The sequence below is a fragment of the Crocodylus siamensis genome, chromosome 3 (assembly GCF_052110815.1).
Source record: "Crocodylus siamensis isolate JL-2025a chromosome 3, ASM5211081v1, whole genome shotgun sequence".
Lineage (NCBI taxonomy): Eukaryota > Metazoa > Chordata > Crocodylia > Crocodylidae > Crocodylus > Crocodylus siamensis.
The window spans coordinates 245,313,768-245,339,263 of record NC_143397.1 but is presented as its reverse complement, the minus strand read 5'-3'; the positions used below and the strand labels follow the sequence as shown (position 1 = coordinate 245,339,263).

The window sequence follows — 25,496 nt, the reverse complement described above, 5'->3', positions numbered from 1 at the left end:
CGGTTCACCGCTATCGAGTCCCCTCTCAAGCCGCCTCTGTAGGCGAAAGAGCCCCGGGCCCGCAGCGGCCTGTCGCCCGGGCCGCCGCAGCCCCGCGGCCGGCACGACACCGCGGCGGGCGCGCGGGGCGCTGCAGCGAACGTGTGTGCGCGGCGGGCGGGGCGGGGCGGGGCGGGAAGCGCTTCGGCGCGGCCCCGCCCCCTGCCGGCGCGGCCCGGGCTCCGCCGCTTCTGCTCTCGGTGGCCGCGAGGGGAGCGCGGGGCCTGGGCCTGACGTCAGCGGGCATCAGCTGACCGCGGGGCTCTGCCTCTCCCGGCGGCGGCGGCACTAGCAGCGGCGGCGGCGGCGGTGCCGGGCGGCTGCTCCCTGCTCGCGGCCCACGGGCGGCGCCGCCCCGTCGCGGGGCTGCAGCGCGCCCCGCCGGACATGGCCCGCGCCCCGGGGGCGGCCCGCGCTGCCCCGGCCCCCGCCCCCGCGCGGCCGCCCGCGGGGCTCGGCGCGCCGCGCCCCTCCACGCGCCCGGCGGCGCGGGGTGCCCGCGGGCTGCGGAGCCTGCCGAGCCGCCGGGCCCGCGGCCGCGCCCGCGCCTGAGGCATGGAGCTGTCCGAGGTGCGCTGCCTGGGCGCCAGCCCGGAGCCCTACACGCTGCCCCGCAGCCCCGCGCGGCCGCGGCGCCTGCTGTGGCAGACGGCCGTGCGCCACATCACGGAGCAGCGCTTCCTGCAGGAGCGCGAGCAGGAGCGGGCGCGGGCGCGGGCGCGGGGCCCCGACGAGGCGGCCCGCAAGGCCGAGCGCCACAACAACGGCGGCCCCCGCGTGTTCCCGGAGCGCGGCGGCGGCGCGGGCGCGGGCGCGGGCGCGGGGCGGGGCTGGACGGCGCGCCCAGCCACTCCGACTTCTTCGTGCGCTGGGGCGCGGCGTACCGCGGGGTCATCTTCCCCACGCTGCGCACCGCCTTCAAGTCGCGGGACCTGGAGCGCCTCTACCAGCGCTACTTCCTGGGCCAGCGCCGCAAGTCCGAGGTGGTGGTCAACGTGCTGGACGTGCTGACCAAGCTGACGCTGCTGCTGCTGCACCTGGGGCTGGCGGCCGCGCCCATGGAGCCCGTCAAGGGCACGCTGCTCGGCTTCTTCACCGGCGTCGAGGTGGTGATCTGTGCCTTAGTGGTGGTGCGCAAGGACACCACGTCGCACACCTACCTGCAGTACAGCGGCCTGCTCACCTGGCTGGCCATGGCCACGCAGATCCTGGCCGCCGGCCTGGGCTGCGGGCTGCTGGGCGACGGCATCGGCTACGTGCTCTTCACCCTCTTCGCCACCTACGGCATGCTGCCGCTGCCCCTCACCTGGGCCATCCTGGCCGGGCTGCTCGCCTCCCTGCTGCAGCTCGGCATGCACGCCCTGCTCCCCCGCCTGCCGCCCGCCTCCGCCAACCAGGTACCGGCTGGCCCGGGGCCGGCGGGGTCTCGCCGCGGGGGGAAGCGGGACTCGACGAGGGGGTGGCACCAGTCTGAGAAGGGGGAGCATGAGCTGGTAGCGGGGTTGCTAGGGAGTTCAGTGGGTTGAGGTAAGGAGATGATAAGAGTTGGAGGAGGGGTGAAGGGGTCGGTAAGTTGGCGAAGGGGGTTGATACCGCTTTGGAAGCGGGTTGATAAGGAGTTGATGGGGATTTGACAAGGAGCCGACAAGAGTTTGATGAGGGCGTGAAAGGATTTGATGAGTTGATAGGGCTGTGGTAAAGGTTTGATGGGGGTGCATAAGGGTTTGACACGGGAGTTAAGCGGGCTTGATAAGGAGTTGATAGGGGGTTTCATAAAGGAGTTGGTAGTAGTTTGCTGAGGGACCTAACTCTTAACTCCCTTATCAAACTCTGATCAACTCCTTGTCATACTCCCTTGACTAGGGTTTGATAAGGGAGTCGAGGGGGGTTGATGAGGAGTTGGTAACGCTTTAATAAGGGGCTAAGGGAAGTCCCTAAGAGCGGTCGGTAAGGAGCTGATAATGCTGGATAAAGGTTTGATGAGGAGGTTTATAGGGGGTTGGATGAGGAATTGAGAAGGGGGTTTGATAAGCGTTTCGTAAGAGGTTGCTAAGGGTCTCCAAAATACTGCCCGGCGACGAGGAGGTCCGGAGGGTTCATCCTGTCCTGTCTCGCAAAGCGGGAGTCGGGGCCAGGGCACGGAGCAGAGCACAAGCAGCCCCGGGCAGCGCAGGAGGGGGATGACAGACGTGGTGGCAGCGGGCAGCTTAACCCGGCTCAGAAAATGCCTGGAGGAGCGGGGGGCATCGGTAGTTACTGAGCAGGGGCGTGAGGGGCCCGGCCTCCGGAGGAGGACGTCCTAGACCCGAAACGCTGGAGGCTGCAAGTGTGTGTGTGTGGGGGGGGGGGGGGGTCACTGCCTCTGAGCATCCACTGTCTGCCCCGGTGACACAGGGCACCGGGCAGGGTGGATCTACGTCTGACCCAGGGCAAGGCAGCTGTTGTGTCCACTCACCCCTGCATGTGGGGCGCCGGGGGCCGCTGGGGAAAGCGCTGCAGGAAAGTCAAAGAGAGAGTGTGCGCGGGTGATGAAATAGGGTCTCCAAGCCCTGCGAAGAGCGGGGAGATGCCCCCTGGCTCTCGGGCAGGCTCCAGAAGGGGGTTGCTCTGCACGATGGGGGTGGAAAGAGCAAACGGGCTGGTCCTGGGCACTTGCGGGCAGGAGCCCGGCGGGCACGAGCCCGGGTAGGGAAGGCAGCCGGCTGTGCAGGGCTGGGTGGCAGGAAAGCCGGAGGAAGAAGTAACTTCGCGCTCTCCTTGCAAACCTCCCGAGAAGCGGCGTGCCTTCCTCCTCGGTCGCCGCGTCGGGAGGCAGCGTGCAGACGCCCCTCAAGGACCATCGCTCCTCTGCCCCCTGCCCCTTCCCACTGCCACGGCTCGGCGCTGCCAGCCCCGCGGCTCGGCTCATCCGGCTGCGCGGCGGGGCGGGGGCAGGTCACCCCCGCCGGCGGAAAGCAGCCTCAGTGTCCTTTCCCGTCTCGGCTCCTTGCCACGTCCCTGGTGGCTGGAAGAAGTGTGCGCTAGGAGTTTGGACGGGGCTGCTCTCAAGCCAGTCGGTTGCCTCCGGTACAGCCGTGCGGGTGCCCGGGCCAGCTGCGGCTCCCCCGCAGCCCCGCGTGCACAGGTCGGGGCTGGGGCGCCAGTGCTGATCGCTGCCAGCCGGCATGCCCGGCTGCCGCTGCGTGCCCAAGCCGGGGCTGCAGATGAGTTAGGTACAGCAGGCACCGTGTGTGTGTGTGTGTGTGCTAGTTACAGTAGGCGCCCCGTGTGTGTACGTGTGTGTTTAGATACAACAGGCACCGTGTGTGTGTGCTAGTTACAGCAGGCGTCCCGTGTGTGCGTGTGTGTTAGATACAGCAGGCACCGTGTGTGTGTGCTAGTTACAGTAGGCGCCCCGTGTGTGTGCGTGTGTGTTTAGATACAATAGGCACCCCGTGTGTGTGCTAGTTACAGTAGGCACCCCGTGTGTGTGTGTGTGTGTTAGACACAGCGGGCGCCCCGTGTGTGTGCGTGTGCGAGAGAGAGAGATCTGGGCGTGCGGTGCTTATCCTCTACGCGGAGTCTCTGCTGCATGAACTTTGCTGTCCGCGAACTCCCGCACCCCCTGGTTTAAAAGCCCACCCAGCGGGAGGCAGACCGGCAGCGCAAGTCCCGCGGCGGAGGCGAGCGGTTCGGGGCATCGCCGCGGTTTCGCGGCCGTGGTCGGGAGCGGCGCCGTGCCGGGGGTCCGGCGGGGCGGGGCTGGCCCTCTCCCGGGGCCGCCCTGCTCCACACGAAGCGCGCGGGGCCGCTTACGGGGCTTTGCACAAGGCGCTTGGGGCGATTTACCTTAACAGCTCCGGCCATCAAAACTGTCAGATTTAGAAATCTCAATTCCTTCTTTAGCCTCGACCCCCCGCCCCCCCCGCTACCGGGAAGGGCATGTTTAGCCCCCCCCCCATTTAAGCAGTGATAGATAACAGAGACTCCTCGCCACTGCCCCTCCCCCATGGCCCCGGCGGGGGGGGCGCTGTCCCCGGGCTCCGGGTGCTGAAGCGCCGCGGGGCCGGGGCCGGCTCCCAGCATTTACATTTGGCTCCCTCTAGCGGTCGGTCCCTCACCTGTTCTTCAGGCTCCCGCTGCCCTGCCAGGCAAGGCGGGAGCTCAGGGGCCAGCAAGGCTGAGCTCCCCGAGAAATCAACTCTCAGGGAGCCGGGTGGACACCCAGCACTGGGCTCCCTGTGTCACCCCGTTTGGGACCAGGTGCCTGGTGCAGCAAAGGCAATGAGGCAAAGGCCCGGGGTTCAGTTGACATGCTCCGCCTTGTTGGTTTCTTGGGTGGCAATGAGGAGGAACAGGAAGCCTTGTAAACAGGATTCATTATATAAGGGCAGTGTATTATAAAGTGCTGGTGATGTGATGGCTGCTCCTGCATGTAACTTAGAACGAGCTCCCTTCTTCTTGCGTGCGCTTTACGTGTTAGCTGCCTGTCTCAAGATATGGGAAGACGTGGCCTCGTAAGATTACTTGGAAATGTGACAGCATTTTCTGTATGAGCTGCTCCGAGCATTTTAAAATCATGCTGTGCTCATAACGTTGCTGAGAGCTCAGTAAATCTTTTACACATGGGCACCGTTACAATGACATACCCAAGGTCATACCATACCCAAATCTGTGGCAGACCCCAATTTTCTTGATCTTCCAGACAGAACTACCAAATACACCCCCCAACACACACGTGCCCCCCCCCCCCACCCAAGGGTTGGATTTTCTTTCATAAAAACTTGTAAATGAAAGATTCAGTGACCGATGACAGAAACTGTAATAATGTCGCTTTCTGGATACAAAGGAAGCCCAAACCTCATCCAACTTTAGGTTAGATGCACAAGTTAAGAACATGCAAAAAAGGGAAAAGTTAGAGGATGACATTCTGGCCCCGCTGAAATCAGTGCAAGTTTTTCCACTAATTTCAGTGGGGTCAGCATTTCCTGTGGCGACCGTATGAGGTGAAGGACTGAATCCAACAGAGTTCTTTCCAGTGGAGCTAGTTCATGTTCTTTTCTGCAGCTAACGGGCCTGATTTTCCCTTGAGTCCCGCTGCTGTAAATCAGGAGTAACTCCACCAGAACCAAAGGAGGTAAAATTGAGCGAGTGAGGAGAAATCCTAATGTGCCGCGTATCCTGTTTTCTCTGTTTCTCTTGCTTAATTTTAGTTTTCACTGACAAAGGTGCTTGTGTACAATTGAACATCTTCAGTTCTGTTCTGCTGTAGCTGTTTGATTGGTTTTGTCACTGAAAAAATACATTGCAATGAAGATAAATAATGCCCGAGCTCCACATTTTTTCCAGTAGTTGCTGTTGAGGGATTGTTGTACAGAATTTCCCTTCACCGCTTCTTCAAAATTAGATTTAATCATAATTCTCAAGGGAGAAAAAAAAGTGAAGGAGAGAGACTGACTTGAAATTAGAAATAAAATAAAGAAAGCAAGATTAGATTTACTGAAGCCAATTCTGCAAGGAGTCTAACACCTATTGAGAGGTATGGACAAATCATAGCCCCCATTCATTACAAATAGGAATGCTGAGAAATTCATGGCAATGTATTCGCCAGGGTCAGATCTAAACAGGGTCTAATCTGATAGCCCAGGTAAAGGCAGATGAACATTTTGTAAATAGAGGAATAAGGAATTCAAGCTCAAAGTCCTTGTCAGACACGATGCTTGTTTTTATATGCATGTTATTTTACATTGCCAGCTAGTGGGCTATGACATTTCAACAAATCAAAGTTCCTGTATGTATGCTGTTTATTAATGTTTTTCCCTCAGTGGGATTATAAAATCTAATTCAAAATTTATAGGAAGAGCAAAGTTCTGTTTCAGGTATTTAGAGAGAAATGAACAAGTCACGGCATTGTATAGTTATATAATACAGGCGGATGGTAACGTAGACATGATTTTTTTTCTTACAATCTGGGAATTATGTAAGGTACATGCTTAACCTGGATTTTATTGTTCCACTTGGGCAACTTTCACTCATGTGCGTAAGTCTTATTCAAATCAATTGACCTACTCATGTGAGTAATAGCTACTGGAATAATCAATAATTTGGAGGATCAAGCCCTGTCTTGCATGCATTAAACTGGACCTTTAAAAGTGTTTTGACATAAGCAACCTTTAAAGAGGCACTATCGGGTAAAACCTGAGATGTTTATCCTTTTAATTAATACCTGTCTTTCAGAAGGCAGGCAGTTCTTTATATTTATTTGGTTGTTCCTCCCACCCCAAACATATTCTATAGTTGCTTTTTATTTAAAAAGAAAAAAAACAAATGGCAACTCCCCAGAGCTGTTGAGGAACCCTGAAATAATAGATGGGTATGTATCAGTGACAACAGTTGAGGAACCCTAAAATAATAAACGGGTATGTATCAGTGACAACAGTAAATAGATTTTATAAGCAGGCTTTGGGTTCATTATTTCCAAAAAGTTCTTGTGGATGCCAGTATGTGAATATATGTTTCTTAAAAAATATTCTACTAAATACTTTGAGACTACGCTTGAACATAATCTCCTACTGAAAATATTTTAAAAAATAATTTCTATTTGAGAGTTTACTATTAATTTTACTGCCTATTTAACTGGGGCCAGGGGGTGGAGGTGTCATGTAAACTGGGGTTTTTTAGACTGGATTATGAACTCATTTCTTTTTATACCTTGAACCATCACCTGACTGATAACAGTGGGTCAAAGCATAATTAGATTAGAATTGGATCTACTTTTCTGCAAAGCAGTTGCAATGATGTTTTACTAAAGTAAGACAATACATTTATTGTATTTACAATCTGCCAATTAACTGCAGTTAGAAAATTCATAAAAATATGGAGGAATTTAAGCAGAAGTCTGATTAAACATATTTTTTTCACCAAGTTTCAGACTAGACTTGGTGTATTTACTCACAATAGTGGTTACTATGACTGCTTGGATGTGACATTTGACTGTTGTCATAATAATCCCCCATGATAAGGGGTTTTATTCATGATTCAAACTGAACAGTTTGGAGAGCTGATGTGCTGCTTTGGCCAAAATAATCATCCTCCAACAAAAAGTACCCATGTGCTTTTAGAAATAAATTAAATTGGCATGTTGCTTCTTCAGCCAGACAGTCAGTGAAGAAGTAAGATCCCATCCTGCTTCACTTGCTCCTCTTAATAACTTTACTCAGAATGTGATTTGACCATGAAATGGAAGGGGAAAATCAAGGACCATTCAACCAATACTTTCTCCCTTAGCAAATTAGTGGAGCAGAGACCCAGAGGATTGAAAGGAGGAAGAGTTCTCACTCCCCCCACCTCAAAATCAGAATAGTAGACCAAATACAAAGCAGGAATAAGCTGCACCATTGAAGAGGGTCAAATATTAAAAAAAAAAAACCCAAAAGAAATCAAGGCATCTCAGTTGTACCTGGGTGGGATTTAGGCACCTAAACCCAGAATTGCAATCATGAAAACTCCCACACAGCTGTTGCCTTTCTAGGGGGGCACCAAAAATCTCTGAGTGTCTAGTTCTTGATCTTAAAGTTTTTCAGGGTCCCAAAATTCCATTTCTATTCATGCCCTGAAGTATCTTGGCCATGACAACTCAGTGCATATCTCATGCCTAAACCCAGCTAGGCACCATAAAGTAGATATTTCTTTAATCTAAGGAGCTTGACCCCCAGTAGGTGCTCTCAGAAAATACAGTGGCACACGGCACTTCTTGAAAAAGATAAGCTAAGGAAGAGGAGATGCTGCCTCTATCCCCTCCTTGCAACAAGTCAGTACCCAGAGCGCTCCGAGGTGGGAAGGCAGGTTCAGTGTCCTCAGCCTAAGGGAATTCAAACCCACATTCAGCACCTTCCAGGAGAGTGTCCTAAGCACCAGGTTATAGGTTGGTTTGGAAGAAGGAGCCACTCTTTACCCCAACACAGAAGTTATGCTGTTGTACAGAAAGCAATCCAAGATTCACTGGGCAAAAGGGACGGAGAATGCCTAGTGGTTAGGGTATGCATGCTCAGGGGACAAGATTGGATCCTGGGGTATAGCCCTTTCTTCAAAGAGTGTTTTAGTGTTTTATCCAGCGAGTTAACAGGCATTTAGTCATCCCTTCAGCTGAGCGCCCGAACCACTAAGCTATGGAGGCATGCTTTCGGTCCTTCCTTGTCTTTCTCCCCCAGGGAAACTTTTCTTCTCTTCAAAGAGGCAGAGCTTCAACAGGATGGGTGAATAATATTTTCTCTCAATACCAAACCACTCTACAGAATAGCCTGTAGCCTGGTGATTAAGGTTTTTTCCTAGAGGAATGGAGGAACATGCATGTTTGAACCGTCTTGGGCAGACAAGGTAATTGAGCCGAGGTCTCCTATATCCTGATGAGTGCTCCTATCATTGAACTAGTGCATAAAAAGGTTCCCCTCCCATGGGTATACAAAAGGGCAAGGGGCAGGGGCTGTGAGTCCCCAGTGAAAAGTTTCCCCTAATGCTGTGTAAAGTGCCTAAACCCAGAAGGGAGACACAATATTGAACATATCCTTGTCTTCCGTGTTTCCTTTTGACAGTAGGAGGCTCCAGGTTTAGTGTGCTGCTTGTTCTGAATCCCGTCCTAAGGAACCTTAATTCAGGGCTGCTTAATTCAGGGCTGCAAAGACCAGTCTAGGAACCAGGCACCTAAAACTTCCTGAGGTCAGGGATGATCCTGCCTTGAGCTGGGGATTGGACTAGAGGTCCCTCCCGAGGTCCTTTCCAGCCTTACTTTTCTCTGATTTTGTAAAGTTAACTCATTGCAGTGCTCAGTATTACAATATCTGAATCTCTCTTCAGATTTAGACCTTGTCTTTCCTCCAGCGCAGAAGAGAACAGCTCTATGACTTCTTTGATCAGCTCCTGATGCAGTGCACCTATGCACTGCCTCTAAATCAGGGCAGATAGTCATGTTAAAATCAAGACCTGGGTTACAGACAGGCATGCAAAACATGCCAGTTATTTGTTCAATAAATAGTTGATCATTTAGGGCTAGATGCTGATCAGCATGCATGTAAACCAGGGGTAAATTAGAAGTATATTAGTAAATTAGCCTTCTGGTATAGAAGGCTTGAGTCAGGGAGCTAATGAGCACTCATCATGCGCATTGGCTTGCGATGCTCAGCGTCTTTTGTTGTTACAACCAAGGTGGTCTTGCTAGGTGCTAAATGAGTAGAAAGCATTTAGCAGCTTTCATTACATTCCAGTGACGTTAATGGAAAAACTCCTGTCGCTTTTAGTGAGGCTTGGATCACTGTTGTGATCATCCCTCAGGCTGAAGCTTTTATTTAGGAAAAGTGTCAATATTAGTCTGCATTTCTACAAAATATCACAGATAGATTCCACAGTGAAGCATGGGACTTTATGCTTGAAAACCTTGCTCTTTGTTCTGGCTTGCATGTATTAGTTTGTTTCTATTTTAATTTATTCCAGCTCACTAAGTCTATTGTTCTGACATAATAAAAGCTGTATCTTTTCTGTCTCTGCCTGCAGTGCTCCAGGCCAACTGCGTATGTGGGGCCCGGGTCCTTAGGACAGGCAGGCAGACAGACAGACAGGTGAAGGTGGAGGTGGGGGCCAAGGCGGGCAGGGCCAAGCTGTGCTCCCCGCTGTGGGGGGGGCGCAGGGACTGGCCCTGCAGGGGTGTGGCTTGCTAGTATGGAGGATGCGGGAGAGGCATGGCACACAGCTACAGGGTGCCACAGAGGGAGTGGGAAGTGGGGTGCGCCCCGCCCTGCGTGCTACAAGTGGCAGGCGCTGCCTGCACCTCACATGCCCCTTTCCCGCATGGCAACCTGCATCCTCATGCCATGCCCCCATGTGCAGGAAACACCCGTCGGCTGTGTGGAGGGGCCGTGGTGCATGGCTGCAGGGTGCTGCGCAGAGAGCGCACACGGGGGGACCTGTCCTGCCCCACGGCTGTGTGCTACATTCAGCAGGCACTGCCCATGAACCCCTTCCTCCTACCCTTACGGTACCCTGTGGCCACGTACCATAACCCCGCCCTGAATAGGGCACGCTCCCTATGCCAGCTTCCCACATGACACCTTGTGGCCATGTACCCAGGCAAGTGGCCCCCATGCAGGTTGGGGGCCATGGCTACAGGGTGCCATGCAGAAAGTGGGCAGGGGGGTGCACCCCACCCCACAGCCATGTGCTGCAGCTGGCAGGCACTACCCATACCCCCCTGCCCACTTCCCTCATGGTTGTGGGCAGTGGGCATGCAGGAGGGGCAGGGTGTGCAGCCACAGGGTGCCATGTGGGGAAAGGGCATGTGAGGAACAGGCTGTGCCCGCTGCCTGTAGCACATGGGACAAGGCGTGCGCCCCACACCTACTCCCTGCGCAGGGAAGACCCGCTGGCTGCAGGCCGCAGAGGGGGGCGTGGTGTGTGTGGGGAGGTGCGATCACAGGCAGCCCTGAGGGGAGTGGGCAGGGGGACGAGGGCAGTGTCCGCTGGCTGCAGGGCGCACATGGCCACAGGGCAGGGTCTGCCCCGCACACCTGCTCCCCATGCAGCATCCCTGAGCCACGTGCCACAGCCCTCCCTGCACGCTATGCCCCACCGTGCATGGAGTGCCTGCCAGCTGCGGCTGTGGGATGCACAGGGTGAGGAGGGGGGCACGGCCGCAGGTTGTCCCAAGGGAAGCAGGCATGGGGGGCTTGGGTAGTGCCCGCCAGCTGTAGTACACAGCTGTGGAGTGCGACATGTCCCCCACAGCCACTCCCAGGATGGCACCCTGCGACTGCATGCCACATCTCTCCTGAATGCCACAGCCCCCACGCACCCTCTGCCACAAACTAGGGCCATGCCATGTGCTACCTGGCTGCAGTTGGCGGGCACTCCCTGCACCTTGGCCACTCCCTATGCCATGCGCTCCCCACCATACACACATCCATGTGCCCCATCCCCCCAGGCACCCTGTGCCACACCGCAGGGAAAAGTCCCATGCCATAGTGCTCTGCACTATACCCAAGGGCCGGTCCCCATGCTGCATGGCCGCACCCAGTTGGCACTCCCCTTGCCATGCCCCGCAGCTGTGCGACACCCCCCTCTCCTGCAGCCTCATGCCATACCTCTGTACGCTACATGCCAGAGCCACTCCCCACACCATGGTCACAGCTGGCAGGTGCACCCTCGTGGCTGCATGCCACCCCCCCATGCAGCCATGTGCCCCGCATCACATCCTGTGGCTGCTCCCCATGCCATGCCACACCCCATGGCTGTGCACCACCCCCCATTCAGCTGCGTGCCACACCCCTGCACCACACCCAGGGGCATGCCCCATGTCACATAGCCATTGAGTGCTCTCTGTGCTGTGGCCACATACTACCCCATCCCCATGCCCCCTTGCGCGCAGAGCAGCAGGGAATGGGGCAGTGGGAGTGCAGGGAGCAGGGCAGGATCCAGAGCAGCAGCAGGGGCATAGGGGAGTGGGGCAAGACCTGGAATGACAATGGGAAGGGAGGGAGTGGGGCTGGACCTAGAGTAGCAGGGGGACGGCATGGGGCCAGACCCTGGCCTCCGTCTCCACCCCGCTACCCCCTCATCCTTTATGACAGGCATTTTGCTAGTATTTTTATAAACACCTAAACCCATATTTGATGCTGCTGCCGTAGTGCTGTCCAAACTGCAGTGAAGCACATCAGGAAGCCAACACGATATTGCACAATACAAACCGTCAAGACGCATGGCCATTGGTTGAGACAATAACATTTTATCATGCAAGTTTTGTTTATAAGCAACTATTTTAAGAAGCCCTTCCATTTCATTTGCCAGCTTCTCCTGCTGCAAGGTTTCACGCAGTTAGCCCTACAGGATAGAGGAAGGCTGCTGAATAGATTAATTAACCACTGCTGCAGTAAGGCATTCTGAGAAACCACTGAAGCATATGAGCGCAAAAAGCCATTTTATCAACTACTGCAAATAACTGAATTCCTCACAAACAGTCCAGAAAGGTTTTGGTTTTTCCCTCTCATTCACTGCTCACAGCCATAATCTAATGTCTATTTGTATCTTTGTCTGAACTGTGAATCTAAATTAAAAGAGAACAGGAGTTTGATTTGATCATTGTATCTCCTGAGACTTATTTTGACATTTTTTATTGCTTTCTAACATCATATGCAAAAACAGTGTCTGTTTTCCCCTCCATGTACAGCCCATGTGCACAGCTCCATGGAGATGAAGGCATAACGTGAGGCTTCAACAAGATCAGGATTCAACTGAGATATTTTTATGTCATGTATAATAAAGGATAGAGATGCAGTGAGAGGTCTCAATACAGCACCATAGGTGTGAGTTTGATTTTCCTTCTGGACTTGTGCCAAAGGTTATGCATAGTATACTTAATTTTAGATGGGTACTAGGAGTTGGAGGTGGCCACATCACTCCCTTGTCTGCCCTTGACTATGGAAACTGGTTGCCCTCTGGCCATTAACTCTAGATTCAGGTTGACTCCAACTAAGCAAAGGATGGAAAGCTGCAAGATTTATGCCACATTTCTTATCTGTGAAGAGTACATTAGTTCCCACATTTTTATTCTTGTACTTTATGTTCTCCAGGTGGGGCTTTTTCTGATTTACTTAGGTGGTAAAACTCCTGAGGGTAGAACTCTAATTGTTCTGCATTTGTTCAGTGTCTAGCACAGAAAGGCCCTGATCAATGGGCCCCCAGGCACTAACACAATACAAATAACAATTTGGTAAATCTATCTGTGTAGAAGAGAGAGGCAATGCAAAATTATGGCCTAACCTAAATGTGCAACTTGAAGCTGAGTTAAGGAAACAATTGTTTTCTTGCATCACTTGTCTAAGTAACTGAGCAAGGTAGATGTAGGCATGTCTGCACTATCAAAGGACTGTGCTCAGGAGCACCTCAGATGAGTGTGCAATGTTTGTTCCACATGTATTCCACCCCAAAATGGCTCTACAGCAACTCTCTTAGTGCCGTGCTCTGTACACACCACCAAGTTTGCTCTTTCCTGGGGCTGCTTATTGCCACATCCCCAGAGCTGCACTCAAGTGCAATATTACATTGGTTCCAGGGAGCAAGATGGGCAAAGCAAGCCTGACGTTCTTCAGCGAGGCATTCGTTATGGTGGTTCTTTGATGGACATGCCCTAAATGGCACTTTGTTTAAGTACATGAAAGTATTTCTGGTGTTAATTATGAATACAAATGAATTATAATAACAATAAGCATGCATGCAGTGTATTTACTTCGTCTGCCGAGGCTTCATGCCATCATAGAGATCAAACCCCAGCAATCTAGAATCAACAGCATTTAGTATGATACATATATATGTTCATGAACAGGAAGCACTGTCTAGCACAGATGCCAGCTGGGAATCAGGATGTCCAAGTTCCATTCTTCAATTTGCCGCTGACAGGCTGTACAAACTGTGACAATCACTGTCTCTCTGCCTTTGTTAAGGCATGTGCATATAAACTTATCTTATGTGGGTACTCCAAGTGTAAAAGAAGGTTTAAAAGGTGCTTTGAGATCTTCATGCAAAAGGAGTTATACAAGTGTTGGCTGTTGTGCACACAATCATTCCTGTTCTGCGGACCTCACTGCTATTTTCCATGTAATCATATGACCCTTCCAGAACAGAGGAAAACTACTCCATTGATTGGTTTTACCAACCATTAAAGTATGTATGTAGTGAAGACAAATTCAGATGGTCAAACTCATTGTTTATAACAATGTGGTTCTATAATGATGGCTTTTGTAGTTTAAAGGCCTGATTCTCATTTATACTAACATCCCTTTGTGCCGACTGCTTAAGGCAGTGGTTCTCAACCTTTTTAGGTGGAAGGCGCCCCTTGGAAAGGCTAGTTTTTAGCCTTCACTCATTTTTTTGATTGTGGAAAAATAAATACAGCAATGCTTCTATTACAAAGAATTCAGAGAGACAAAAACTGGTTAGATTTTTTTTTTAGTACACGGACTCTTATCTGAAAAGCTTGGGATTATTTATTGAATCCTGTTTATACACCTAGCAGTGCTACGACTGCGTGGCACCCCTGAAAGGATCTCAGGGCACCCTGGTTGAGAATCACTGGTTTAAAGGAACCTTAAAGTAAGCATATGTGTAAACTAACTGATTGGAAACAAAAGAAGAACAACCGTGTTTCAGATTCAGATCTTTTAAGAGATGAGCTAGGGCATTGTTGTTGTACTGGCACTCTCTATCTTCCTTTATTTAAACCTTCTTCTTAATGACTGGTCAAGGGACAGGAGAGATCATGAAGATTCAGCCCTCAAGGCAAAGGTTTTATTTGTTTGGATGGCTCTTCTAAAATACCATTTTTCAACTTCTCTCCCCACCCTGCTCTTATTTTTTCATTTCTCTCTTCTTCACTAAACTCTCCATCAGACATCCATCTTTAGGGAATAGGATCTTATATAAAATATAAATAAATAACGTTCAGTATAGAGTGGCATTTTTAAGAAAAATCACCCAATTTGTGAGAAATTGCTAATCTGTTTTATCTTAAAGTCTCAATATTAATGATGATTATTTGCCTCCTCTTTCCATTTCTACTGCAAAACCAGAGCAGGGTTAAACAGTTAAAATTAGAAATGCAGTCCTTAATGCTTATCACAACTTGTTTCCTATATGTACTGTTTATTACTCTTTTTTTTGTTAAGGTTTCAACACTTCTATCTTAAAAAAAAAAAAAAAAGTCAATGATAACATTCATGCCGGCTTCAAAGGGAGCAGAATTGGAACTGTACTTTATTTTCAGCAAAGTTTTGGCATTTACAGAATATTTTTAAATATTACCATGCCACAGGCTATACTTTTTCCTCCCCACCATTGTCCAATGTAAAAACAGCTGGGGGAGGATAATAGATCAGGTGGTGGGAAAGGAAATTTATCTTTGTTTCAATTAAATGTTTCTAATCTCCTTTGTGCAAGTGTTCTCCTAATGGCCTGAGAGCTCGTCTGCCTATCAAGATGGTGAAGAGAAACTATGATCTTATAATTTCTTGAGAAGTGCTCCGGTACAGATAGAGTTCCACTGGATCTTAAGTCGTACACTGAATATGCTCAGAAGTTATGTAGTTATTTCCATCACCTTACAGCTTTACATTCTGTCAAAAATTACTCACCCCTAGTCTTTAACACAGAGTGTGTGTGTGTGTGTGTGTGTGTGTGTGTGTATCTATCCTCCACCCCCCCAATATCAATCCTTTTTTGCTATTCCCCTAAAATGGGATACCTCAGTTACTAATCCAAGGTTATGCCAAATACTGAGTTTAAGTAATGGTTGTGGTGGCAGCCTACAAATTTTCAAGTAGGGTTCTCCTCTGAAAAAGGACTTCGTGGAAATGGCAAAAGCAGGGCAAGTCTGTGATCTGTCAGTGATTCCCAAGTCAAGGTCCAAATCCATGGACTGTTCATCTACTTAAAGTTACATACCTGTACAAGATTGCAAGACTGATGCTTTTACAAACAGGAAGCTCTCTGCCCTACAGATGTTGTTTGGGATCTGAAATAGCAGCTGGATCTCCAACCCCAGTTACCCACAGTAACACACTGGCACAACCTCATTGCTGTCAGTGGACTTAAATAGTACAAATAAATAGCACTTAGATAATTCTGTTGATGATGCAGAAGAAAAAATACAGTCCTGAGTTTATTGCTGATTTAGCTTGGCAGTGATAACAAAAAAAATAGGAATTAAAAAAAATAGTAAAATTTTGTCTCTAAGCTCAGTAGATTAAACTCTGAAAATATAAAAGAAACAAATGTTGAACAAAACCAGACTATTTTTACATAGTCATTTTTCAGCCTAGACATTTAAGTCCTTAAAATATTACTATATATAAAAAAAAACTCAGCAGAATTGACAGTGGAGTTTAATGTTTATTCTTTTGCCATTACTCTGCTTTCAGATGAGATTAATTGCATTTGCAAGTCAAAATAATATTGACTACATTCTTAAAGTTTATGTATATCTCAAGATAATTGATAGATGCAATATAAAACTGAATATACATACATAATTAAGAAACATTTTTCTAGTTACCGCTACTACAAACTTAAGCTGGAATTTGGAGGGGGGGAAGTCATAGAATCATAGAAGTGGGGTCGGAAGGGGCCTTATAGATCTTCAAGTCCAACCCCCCCACCTGGGCAGGAGAAAAACTGGGCTCAAATGACTCCAGCCAGGTAGGCATCAAGCCTCTTCTTAAAGACCCCAGGGTAGGAGCCAGCACCACTTCCCTTGGAAGTTGGTTCCAGCTCCTAGCCGCCCTGACTGTGAAGTAGTTCTTACGGATGTCTAATCTGAACCTACTCTCCAATAACTTGTGTCCATTGTTCCTTGTCATGCCAGGGGGCGCTCGGGGAAACAAGGTCTCTCCCAAACCCTTCTGGTCCCCCCTAGTGAGTTTATAGACGGTCACCAGGTCCCCCCTCAGCCTTCTCTTGTGAAGGCTGAACAGGTTCAGGTCCCGCAGTCTCTCATTGTAGGGTCTGCCCTGTTGTCCCCAGATCATGCGGGTGGCCTCCTCTGGACCCTCTCAATGTTGTCCACATCTCTCTTGAAGTGCGGCACTCAGAACTGGACACAGTACTCCAGCTGTGGCCTGACCAGTGTCACACAGAGGCGGAGGATCACCTCCCTGGACCTGCTCGAGATGCACCTGTGGATGCATGACAAGGTGCAGTTTGCCCTGCCAACTGTGACCTTGCATTGTTGGCCCATGTTCATCTTGGAGTCAGTAATGACTCCAAGATCCCTTCCTCCATGCTCTCAAGAAGGGAGTTTCCCATCTTGTAAGTGTGCTGCTGGTTACTACTGCCCACGTGCAGCACCCTGCACTTGTCAGTATTGAAATGCATCCTGTTTTTGCTAGCCCACCCCTGTAATCTATCCAGGTCTTGCTGCAGTCTTTCCCTCCCTACTAGTGGGCTTACCTCACCCTAAACTTTGGTATCATCATCATAGCTTGACTTTTTTGGTATCATAGTCAAGCTATGCTTTTTGTAAAACTCTAAAATCTAAATACATAACATTTAAAAGACTGCAGAATTCTAGTGCCCTTTTCCATGTACTAAAATTTAAAGAAAAGTGAGGGAAAAAAATTAAAAAATAAACTAGGATGTGATTAAAAACCCCAATCCAGGCCCAAGCTCCAGCTCTCAGAGTACAAAGCACTGCCCCATAAGATCCCATCATCAGACTCGGAACCAGATTTTTCAAAGGTATTTATTCACCAAAAAATGCAGATGGATACTAAATATCAGATACAAGGAAGGCATTAGGTCCCTAACAGAATCTGTCTGATTACACATCTCCCCATGTGTAATACTGTGATGCAGAAAATTTGGGGCCAGTCCAGGACATGTCCTTTCTGAGCAGTGTGATGCCGAGCTCCTACCGAAGTCCCCTTGTGATCCATAAACTGGCAGAGGGGGGGCTTAGGTTCCTAGAGGAGCCTAATTTCATAGGTGTGCTCTGAAGATACCCAACTCACACTGGAAGCAAGGAATCAGTACAAAACATGACAGATGGTGTCTCTGCCACCACCTGCTTGATATAAAATTCAGTGGTTAGAGCATTTCAACCCTGATCTCCCATTTTCTGGGCAATGCCCTTCTCAGCTTGCAGTGGTTCGCACCCATAATGGTACCTTAACCAAGAGTCTTCAAGCTAGGCAAGATGAGGGCATCCTCCATGCCTCCTGTTCCAGGTGGTTACTGCCCAGTAAAGAATACAAGGTTCATGGGGTCAGAGAAGGAAAGCAAGTGAGGAGGTTGACCCTGTAGCTCAGCAGTTAGGGCTCCCAGTCCCTAGACTATTCATGCATTATACACCAAAGGGCTGTTGGATAACATCTAGAAATTGTCCATTGAGCAAACAAAAGTGGAACTTCATTCTCCCCTTCCTAGTAGAATGCCTAACCACTAGTCTATAGAGTCATGTACCCTTCTCACTTACTACCTTTCTGGCCTCATTATCCTTGCATTATTTGTTCTGCAATAACACAGCTTCAACAGGTAGGGTGTGTGGTTCTCCCACCTCATAGGAGCCTATTGCCTTGTGGCCAGGATGCTGTCCTGATAGGTGAGGGATATGGGGTTGAACTCCACTCAGACTGTGGGGGGAATTGAAAATAGGTCTCCTACTTCCTAAGCAAGTGCTCTAACCATACAGATATCAGATAAAATGAAGGAGGCACCACAACCCCCTCTTCTGGAGCTACCATGATGTAAAAAAATGTTATTCCTGCTCAGTTCTTTGAAAGAATACCTATAGATACCTTGCTGGTGAAGTGGTCTCTGGATACCAGCTGAGCAAAAATACCTCTGTTGCATCTCTACTTGCTCCAGAGAGGACTCAGCATTTCCTCCTGGCTAGCTCTAGATAGATCTACTCAGGATGCAGGTTTTCAGCTCATGCTTGTGAAGCCATCTGCATGCACCATATAGAAACCTTAGGTTCCTAACTCTGGGTTTTGGTTTCCAGGCTGAGGGCTGGACACCTAAGCTTTAAACATTGGAGTACCAATCTTTAGGCACCTGAGTTCCTTATTGGATCTGGCCTCAAGGAGGATTTTCATAAAAACCTGAGTAATTTAAGTGCCTAGCTAACTTTCAGCTAAAATCAGTAGGCAATAGGAGCTAGCCTGAATAGTGCTTTTGAAAATCCAGTTCCAAATACCTTTGAGAATCTGATCCTACACAGATGTGAACACTGGTTAATGATGTCCATCGCTGATGATTTGTGTACTTAAACATCATGGGTGATCACAACTCAAGAATTATGATATAGGAATAGAAACAAATGGTCAAATAAATAGGACTCGGGCCAACTGGGGATTTAAAGATTGAAACCAACAGTTCAAGTTCCACCCAGAAAGTAACAGGCATCCAGTATATCCATATATCATATGCTCAATGTGTTAAATGTCTTACTAAGCCAGCTACTGCCTTCTGCCCTGGCTTTGTTTTCTTGAGTAAATTTAAATGGAAGTATGGCAACAGTTTAAATTCAAAGTCACAAAGACATGAATTGTAGTATCAAAGTCCACATGAAAAGAACCTGAAACAGGTAGAAATGAAAACATCGATTAGCTGGATTTCAGTTATCTGATCATCTAGGAGCCCTGGGCAATTGCCACAACCCTCAGTGTGGAAACACTCATAACAGATTAGGGGCAAACACCTTCAGTAAATCTGCTGAACACTGGGGTTCACAACAAGCATGTGATGCCTCGTGATTAATAGCATCAGGAGTAGTGAACTGTTCAAACAACAGCAACATGAACATCTGAGAGAGAATCTGACAACCGTACCCATGCAGCATCTCTGATTTACCCAAGTTTCTACCCCAAAATTAGAATTTATTTTAGGCAGCAAACCAGCATCAGAGCCATGATTGCAGTTCAGGATCTCTTGATGATGACAGCCGACCCTTTCCCCTAGATCACCCTTTCCTCTGAAGTATCTAGCAACAGACATTGAAGGGTAGTCTTACCACAACTTTCTCCAGAAAATTAGATACTGGCCAGGCTGTCAAAATTATGACAAGTTTTTTGATGAATAGGCATTTAGCTTTCTCTCAAAGCCAGCAGGCATCCTGTGGCTGTTTGTATCATCACCCAGACAAAATACTGGTGCAACATTCTGGTTGTATCACAAAGTGCTCTTAACTAAGGGAGGATTTGGTGTTTGTACCCCAGAATTCAGTCTACTCTGGTGAACAGCTCCATAGGAATTTGCCCCAGCTGAGTAGCATTAAATTCTCCCAACTACAGGGATTTGTATCAGCTGCCGATTTAAGACACCTTGGCCCTACAATCAATTAGAAATTAGCCAACAGCATTGTTAATGTTGCAGGAGAATGGGATCCGGCTGGCTTTTCCAGAGTACTAATGACAGAATGCTAAAAGTAGTGAAAAAAGCGTTGTCATAAAAGTAAGCACAGCAGTCCTTTTTATACAGTTCAATTTTTTAAATTTTATCTCAATCTAAAACACATTTTATTGTACAAAGGACATCTAGACTGGAGGAAATTAATTGTCATCCAGTTTCCCTGCCGCAGGAGGTTTGCAAAACTTTCCTTCCCCTAATTCTGTAGCCCTATTCTAAAGCTAGTCATCTCATTAATTTATATCACTGTGCATATGGTTACACGTCACTCCTTTATTGCAGCTACATTCAGCATGTAAGTAGACAGCACATTTACTAACTTAATTAGGGATGATAAAAATTTTACCTGATTATTTCTTTTTCTATGCCTTGATTCAACAAGATAATTAACCACACACATAAATTCAAGCATGTGAGTAGTTTAATTGAAGCCCAACAGTAGAACTCAGGTAGCATTCTTACAGTGTTCTCTGAAAATAATGGAGCTTTAATATGTGGGTAAAAGGTGATGAATAAAAAATTGGGGCTATTCTGCTTTCTTGGTAACCAGGGGAATCGTCAATGTGCAAGTCAATCTCCCTTGAATACAAATTTGACCCAGCTGACAAGGAACTGAAGGGAGCATATGAGAATCTATAAAGACTCTGTCAAATTGGTAGAGTCGTATGTATAAGGAATCCTTAATCTACCGGTTCTAAGGCTGCATTATGACAATGGATCAGCACAAGCATTTTTAATAGGGCTGAGGATCTATCTCATTTTACACATGCAAACACACATACAGAACTATGAAAAATGGCAGAAAGCCAGGTAGACTTGCACCCTATAGCCTAGCTAAATCACCCCTCTTGGATCCCTTGTTATTACCCTGTGACTATCACCCGCATCTCTCCCTTCTCTTTTGTTGTTCCAAGAAATACAGAAAGCAAAAAGAATAGACTAACTAAACCGAAGGTGCATAAACTTTCATAGTCAGTAGCTTACTTCATCAGATGCTACGAAGGGACTGCAGGAAGCAGAGCTTCTAAACAGAAAGCGGTGAGGTTAGACTACAAAGGGTATGTCAGGGAGAAGGAGAAGAAGCTGCAGGGAGAGGCAAGATGGGAGACGAGAGAAAAATAAAGCATTTAAACCATTCAGGGACAGAGTGATTATAAAAATTAATCCAGGTGATGGGATAAGAATATGTAATCTCGATTTAGACTGTACTTAACATAATCCAGTCTGTGAATAGTTTCGTGTTGTGCAATTTCCTGTTGAAGTTGGTTTTTAAAGTTTTGTTGTGTAGCTGCTCCTGAGGTCAGCTATGGAATGTCTCGGGAGGTTCAAGTGGTCTGCCACAGGCTTGTGTGTCTTTCTGGAACTGAGGTCAAATCAGTGTTCATACTATTGTTCACACAGGAATTGCCCTATCTGGCCAAGGTAGATATCAGAGGGACACTGTAGGCAGGTGATGGCTTATATGATATTGGCAGGGGTGCATGTGAATGAACCTTGGATGTTATAATCCATGTTATTTAGTCCAGTGATGATGTGGTCTGTGTTGATGAGGGGGCACAGCTGGCATCCGGGTTTGTAGGAAGGTATGGTGCCTTGGTAAGGATAGGAGTTAGATCAGGGATGAGCAAAATACAGTCTTCGGGCCACATCTGCCCTACTAGGTGATTTCATCCAGCCTGTCGGTAGGTGCCTACAAATTAAATGTATCCAGCCTGGCCCATGGCTGCCCCGTTAGACTCTGCATGGGGCTGAGCCCTGCCTACTCCTGCCAGGGCAGTGTGCTGTGCTCCCACCCTCACCCATGGGAGGGCCCCAGCCCCAGCCCCAGCCCCAGCCAGCATGCACAGCCTCTGAGTGGGGCTGCTGATGCAGCCACCTGGCAAATTGCTCAGCATCCCTGGTCTCCAATGGCTCCACCTTCTGTCCCTGCTGCAGCACGCTGGGCAGCAGGTAGGGAAGTGGCTGGGGGGAAACTGCAGCTGGGTGGGAGCCCAGAGCACACGGCCAGGACCAGGGTTGTCAGGAGCATGGGGCCTGCACCCAGCAGAGTGATGGGGGCCCAAGTTGGCCCAGTTCCATCACGTGAGGTTCCCCATGGCCCATGTGCAACTCCCAGGACTTGCACAGTGCCAGGGGGAGGCCGGCAGCCTTCCCCAGTTCTTGCCACCATATGCAGCTCCCAGGACTCTGCTGGACATAGCAGGGAGCCCCTCAACACAGTGGGGCTTTACCCTAGTCCCTGCCACCCCAGCTTAGTCATGAGAGCTGCATGTGGTGGCAGGAAGCAGGGCCAGGCCACTGGTTCCATTGCACGGGGCTCCCCCTGGCAGTACACAAGTCCTGGGAGCTGCATGTGTGGGCATGGTGGGGTATGCGTGTGGGAGCCCCCCACCCACCCTGCCCTGCACACCCCTCCCATGGTGCACAGTCCCCACCAATAGCAGCAGCAGGCAGTGGGCCCTTGGGGTGCTTATAGCCCAGTCAGGTAGAGCCCCCCAGCAGCATGTGGCTCCAGCCAAGTCTCGGGAACTGCATGTGAGACACAGGGAGTCCCACACAATGAAGCCAGGGTGGCCTGGCCCCGCTCCCTGCTGCCATATGCAGCTCCCGGGACTTGGCTGGAGCTACGTGCCACCAAGGGGCTGTGTCTGTGCAGGCCATGAACATCCCAAGGACCCATGGCCTGCTGCTGCTGTTGCTGACGGTAACAGGGACTGTGCGCCATGTGGGGAGAATATGGGGGGGACATGTCAGGGCCCCCACCCACACCCCATATCCACACCCCATATCCACCCCACCCCCCCACACACACACCCTGCCCACACGCATATCCATCTGCTGCCACAAATTCCATACCACACCCTCTCCCATACCCCCATATTCACCCCCCACAAACTCCACACCCACACCCTCCCCTACAGACCTCCACACCACCCATGCATAGCCCCTCACAAACCCACACACATACCCACACCCTCCCCCAACTCCACACACAGCTACCCCCCCCACAAATCCCCCCTCACGTACCCACACTCCACCCTGCCAACCACACCCCACACACTCCCCTATACCCCCACACACAATATACAGGAGTAAGACTTTAAGTTGAACTATTATGCAATCATTTCTATATAAACTATGCAAACACACACAGATCAGTACAAAAATATATTTTTTAATAAAATTAAAATGTTATGGTAGATGGTAACCCTCCCCGCAAAAGAAGTACCTCTGGGAGCAAGGGGAGGGTTTTCTGGTGGCAAAGGTCAGGGGTTAGGGGCAGGACTTCCAGCTGCAAGATGGTGACCAGAAGGTGGGGCATCTATCAAGGGGTGGAGCTACCCTTGTGGCCTTTGAAAACTCACCAAAACTCATAAAGCGGCCCTTCAGCTGAAATAATTGCCCACTCCTGAATTGGATAGTCTGTTGTTGGAGAGATGTTATTTTGAGGTTGAGGGGCTATCTGTAAGGGAGGACAGATTTATCCCCCAAGGCTACCTTAAAGCGGCTGTCATTTTCCAGGAGGGGTTGGAGGTCATTAGTGATATGTCTAAGGGGTTCAAGGCGGAGGCTATAGGTGACAATCAAAGCGAATCTGTTGTCCATGCCTCAGGGCTGGCATTGCAGCAGAAAGTAGAGAACTGGGCTTTTCCACATATTTTGGTGACTGAAAGCAATCCATTCCTTGTCAAAATAAGCCAAAGCTGCAAGCACTCCACAACTGTTATTCGGGGAACAGGGTGGCTAATGTCCTCTTCAAGGGCAATAAACTCTGACCTCGATGGGATATTTTCATCATGCTTTTCATCTTGCTAAGGGCAGTTCATTCATTCAGGAACAGGCCTTCATTTCCAGTGCACAAATAGGTTTTGGCAGAGTTCAGAGCAATGGTTTAAACTTCTTCAGCTCTAATAAGGGTGGTTTTTGTTTTTTTTTTAAACAAAGACAGGTAGTCCTCTACTTCTACCACATGCAGGGATCTGTCACTGACAAATACTTTGGAAAGGTATTCAAATTCATTCCAATGACCTGGTTATAAAACCAGTCTTTGGGGCCAAGGTGCAGAAGTTGCTATAATTGGGGATAAAGAGCCTCTTCATGTGAAAACTGGATTAGAAGCACCTCTTTTCTGGTGCTCCAGCACAGGCAGGGTTGCATAGCATACCAACGGACAGACTACAACTGCTGTTTTCCTAGAAATAGTTTTCATAGTTTGAGTGCCCTCTCTCTAAAAATCAAGCTCCTTCAAAATGCATTGGGTTGTAGGCCCTAAAACTGGATGTTTGTCTTCATTGAAGTAGCTCTGGGAGTTTGGGCTATCCCCTTCCCTGCTTCATGATGTGGCCTCTTGAACAGAATAGATATTGGGAAGAATAGCAGGGAAGCTTGATGAGGAGCAATCTTTATTGACTAATATTTCAGGTGGGAAGTGCAGGGGGAGAGTACAGAGAGCTGCCCTATTCAGAGGCCCACCTTAGCTTGCAGGAAATAGGACCTTACAATTACATCTGCAAAAAACAGGAGACTTAAACGTGGAGAATAACCTTGCTGGGGCAGGGCAAAGGTTTGTGAGGCTGCTGAAAACACTAGGAGGGAGTTCTTGTGAACTTTGGTCTTACCAAGGATTTACATACCTAAAGTGGGAAATTCCACCTAAATTCAACACTGTGATCCTGGCTGCCCTTGCCCAGATGTTGCCTGAACTCTGCAGGTGGCTCAGCTTTCCACCTTAATGTCTCAACATCCACTACAGTTCTGCTTCCCTGCAGGCACAGAAGTGCCTTGGTTCTGATATGGCTGAGCAGCGTGGATCCTGCCCCTCACCCTGGTGGAGATGTGGCATCTTGGGTCCCTGGAGGACACTGATCTGGTAGGTATTCCCTGAAAATGGCCACTGTTCCCTTACCAGATTGGAGTCCCCACAAAAGTCAGTGGTTGTAACTGTTTTCTTTTCAAATGTGGCTGCAGCTGGAGGTAGTGGTGCCCCCTTTTTATATAGCAGTCCAATGGTTAGGATGCTCCTTCCCCCACCTAATTCCCTTCTCTGCTTATGGGGAATCAGTCCCCATAGTTCCCACCTCCCCGTAGTATACCCTACCCACCAAACTGTAGGCTGTGCTCTGCTAGGTTGGGGCACTCTCCTTCAGCCCCCCTTGAAGCTGTTTCACCATAAAGAAAAGGTGCGCAGGAACACAGTTCATCATGCCAAAAAGAAGAACGTGATGGTATCCCTGTAGCCTAGTGGTTAGGGCACTCACTTGGCAAAAGGGAAGGGAGAGGATTTGGGGTTTCCAGCTCCCTGTTACCAGACTGGTTAGATCTAGACCTAGATATCATTCTGAATTTTTTCCAGTGACGAGAAGCGCATCTGAAGAACACACCCAGGGCAGTCCTCTTTCACTCCTTCCCCCCTGCCTCCCCCAGGCCCGCCCTTCTGGACAAGTCAGCAGCATGGAGTGCAAGGCATTCTGGGAACTGTAGTTATTGAGGCTGGTAGTGGAGTTTGCTGCTGCGGGGGGGGGAAGGGGATTTCACCT

At 49.3% G+C, this 25,496-nt stretch overlaps 1 protein-coding gene across 2 annotated transcripts in view; it reads left to right on the top strand.

The window, feature by feature from the left end:
- Positions 1-347: 347 nt before the first annotated feature.
- The window catches only part of ADCY8 (adenylate cyclase 8), a 200,468-nt gene continuing 175,319 nt past the window's right edge, over positions 348-25,496 (top strand). The window contains exon 1 of one of the 2 annotated variants that reach the window (XM_090040660.1): positions 348-1,436. In XM_090040660.1, the coding sequence (XP_089896786.1) occupies positions 1,098-1,436 (339 nt within the window). In that variant the 5' untranslated portion in view covers positions 348-1,097. The remainder of the gene's footprint in view (positions 1,437-25,496) is intronic. The other variant, XM_090040659.1, reaches the window with a different exon arrangement.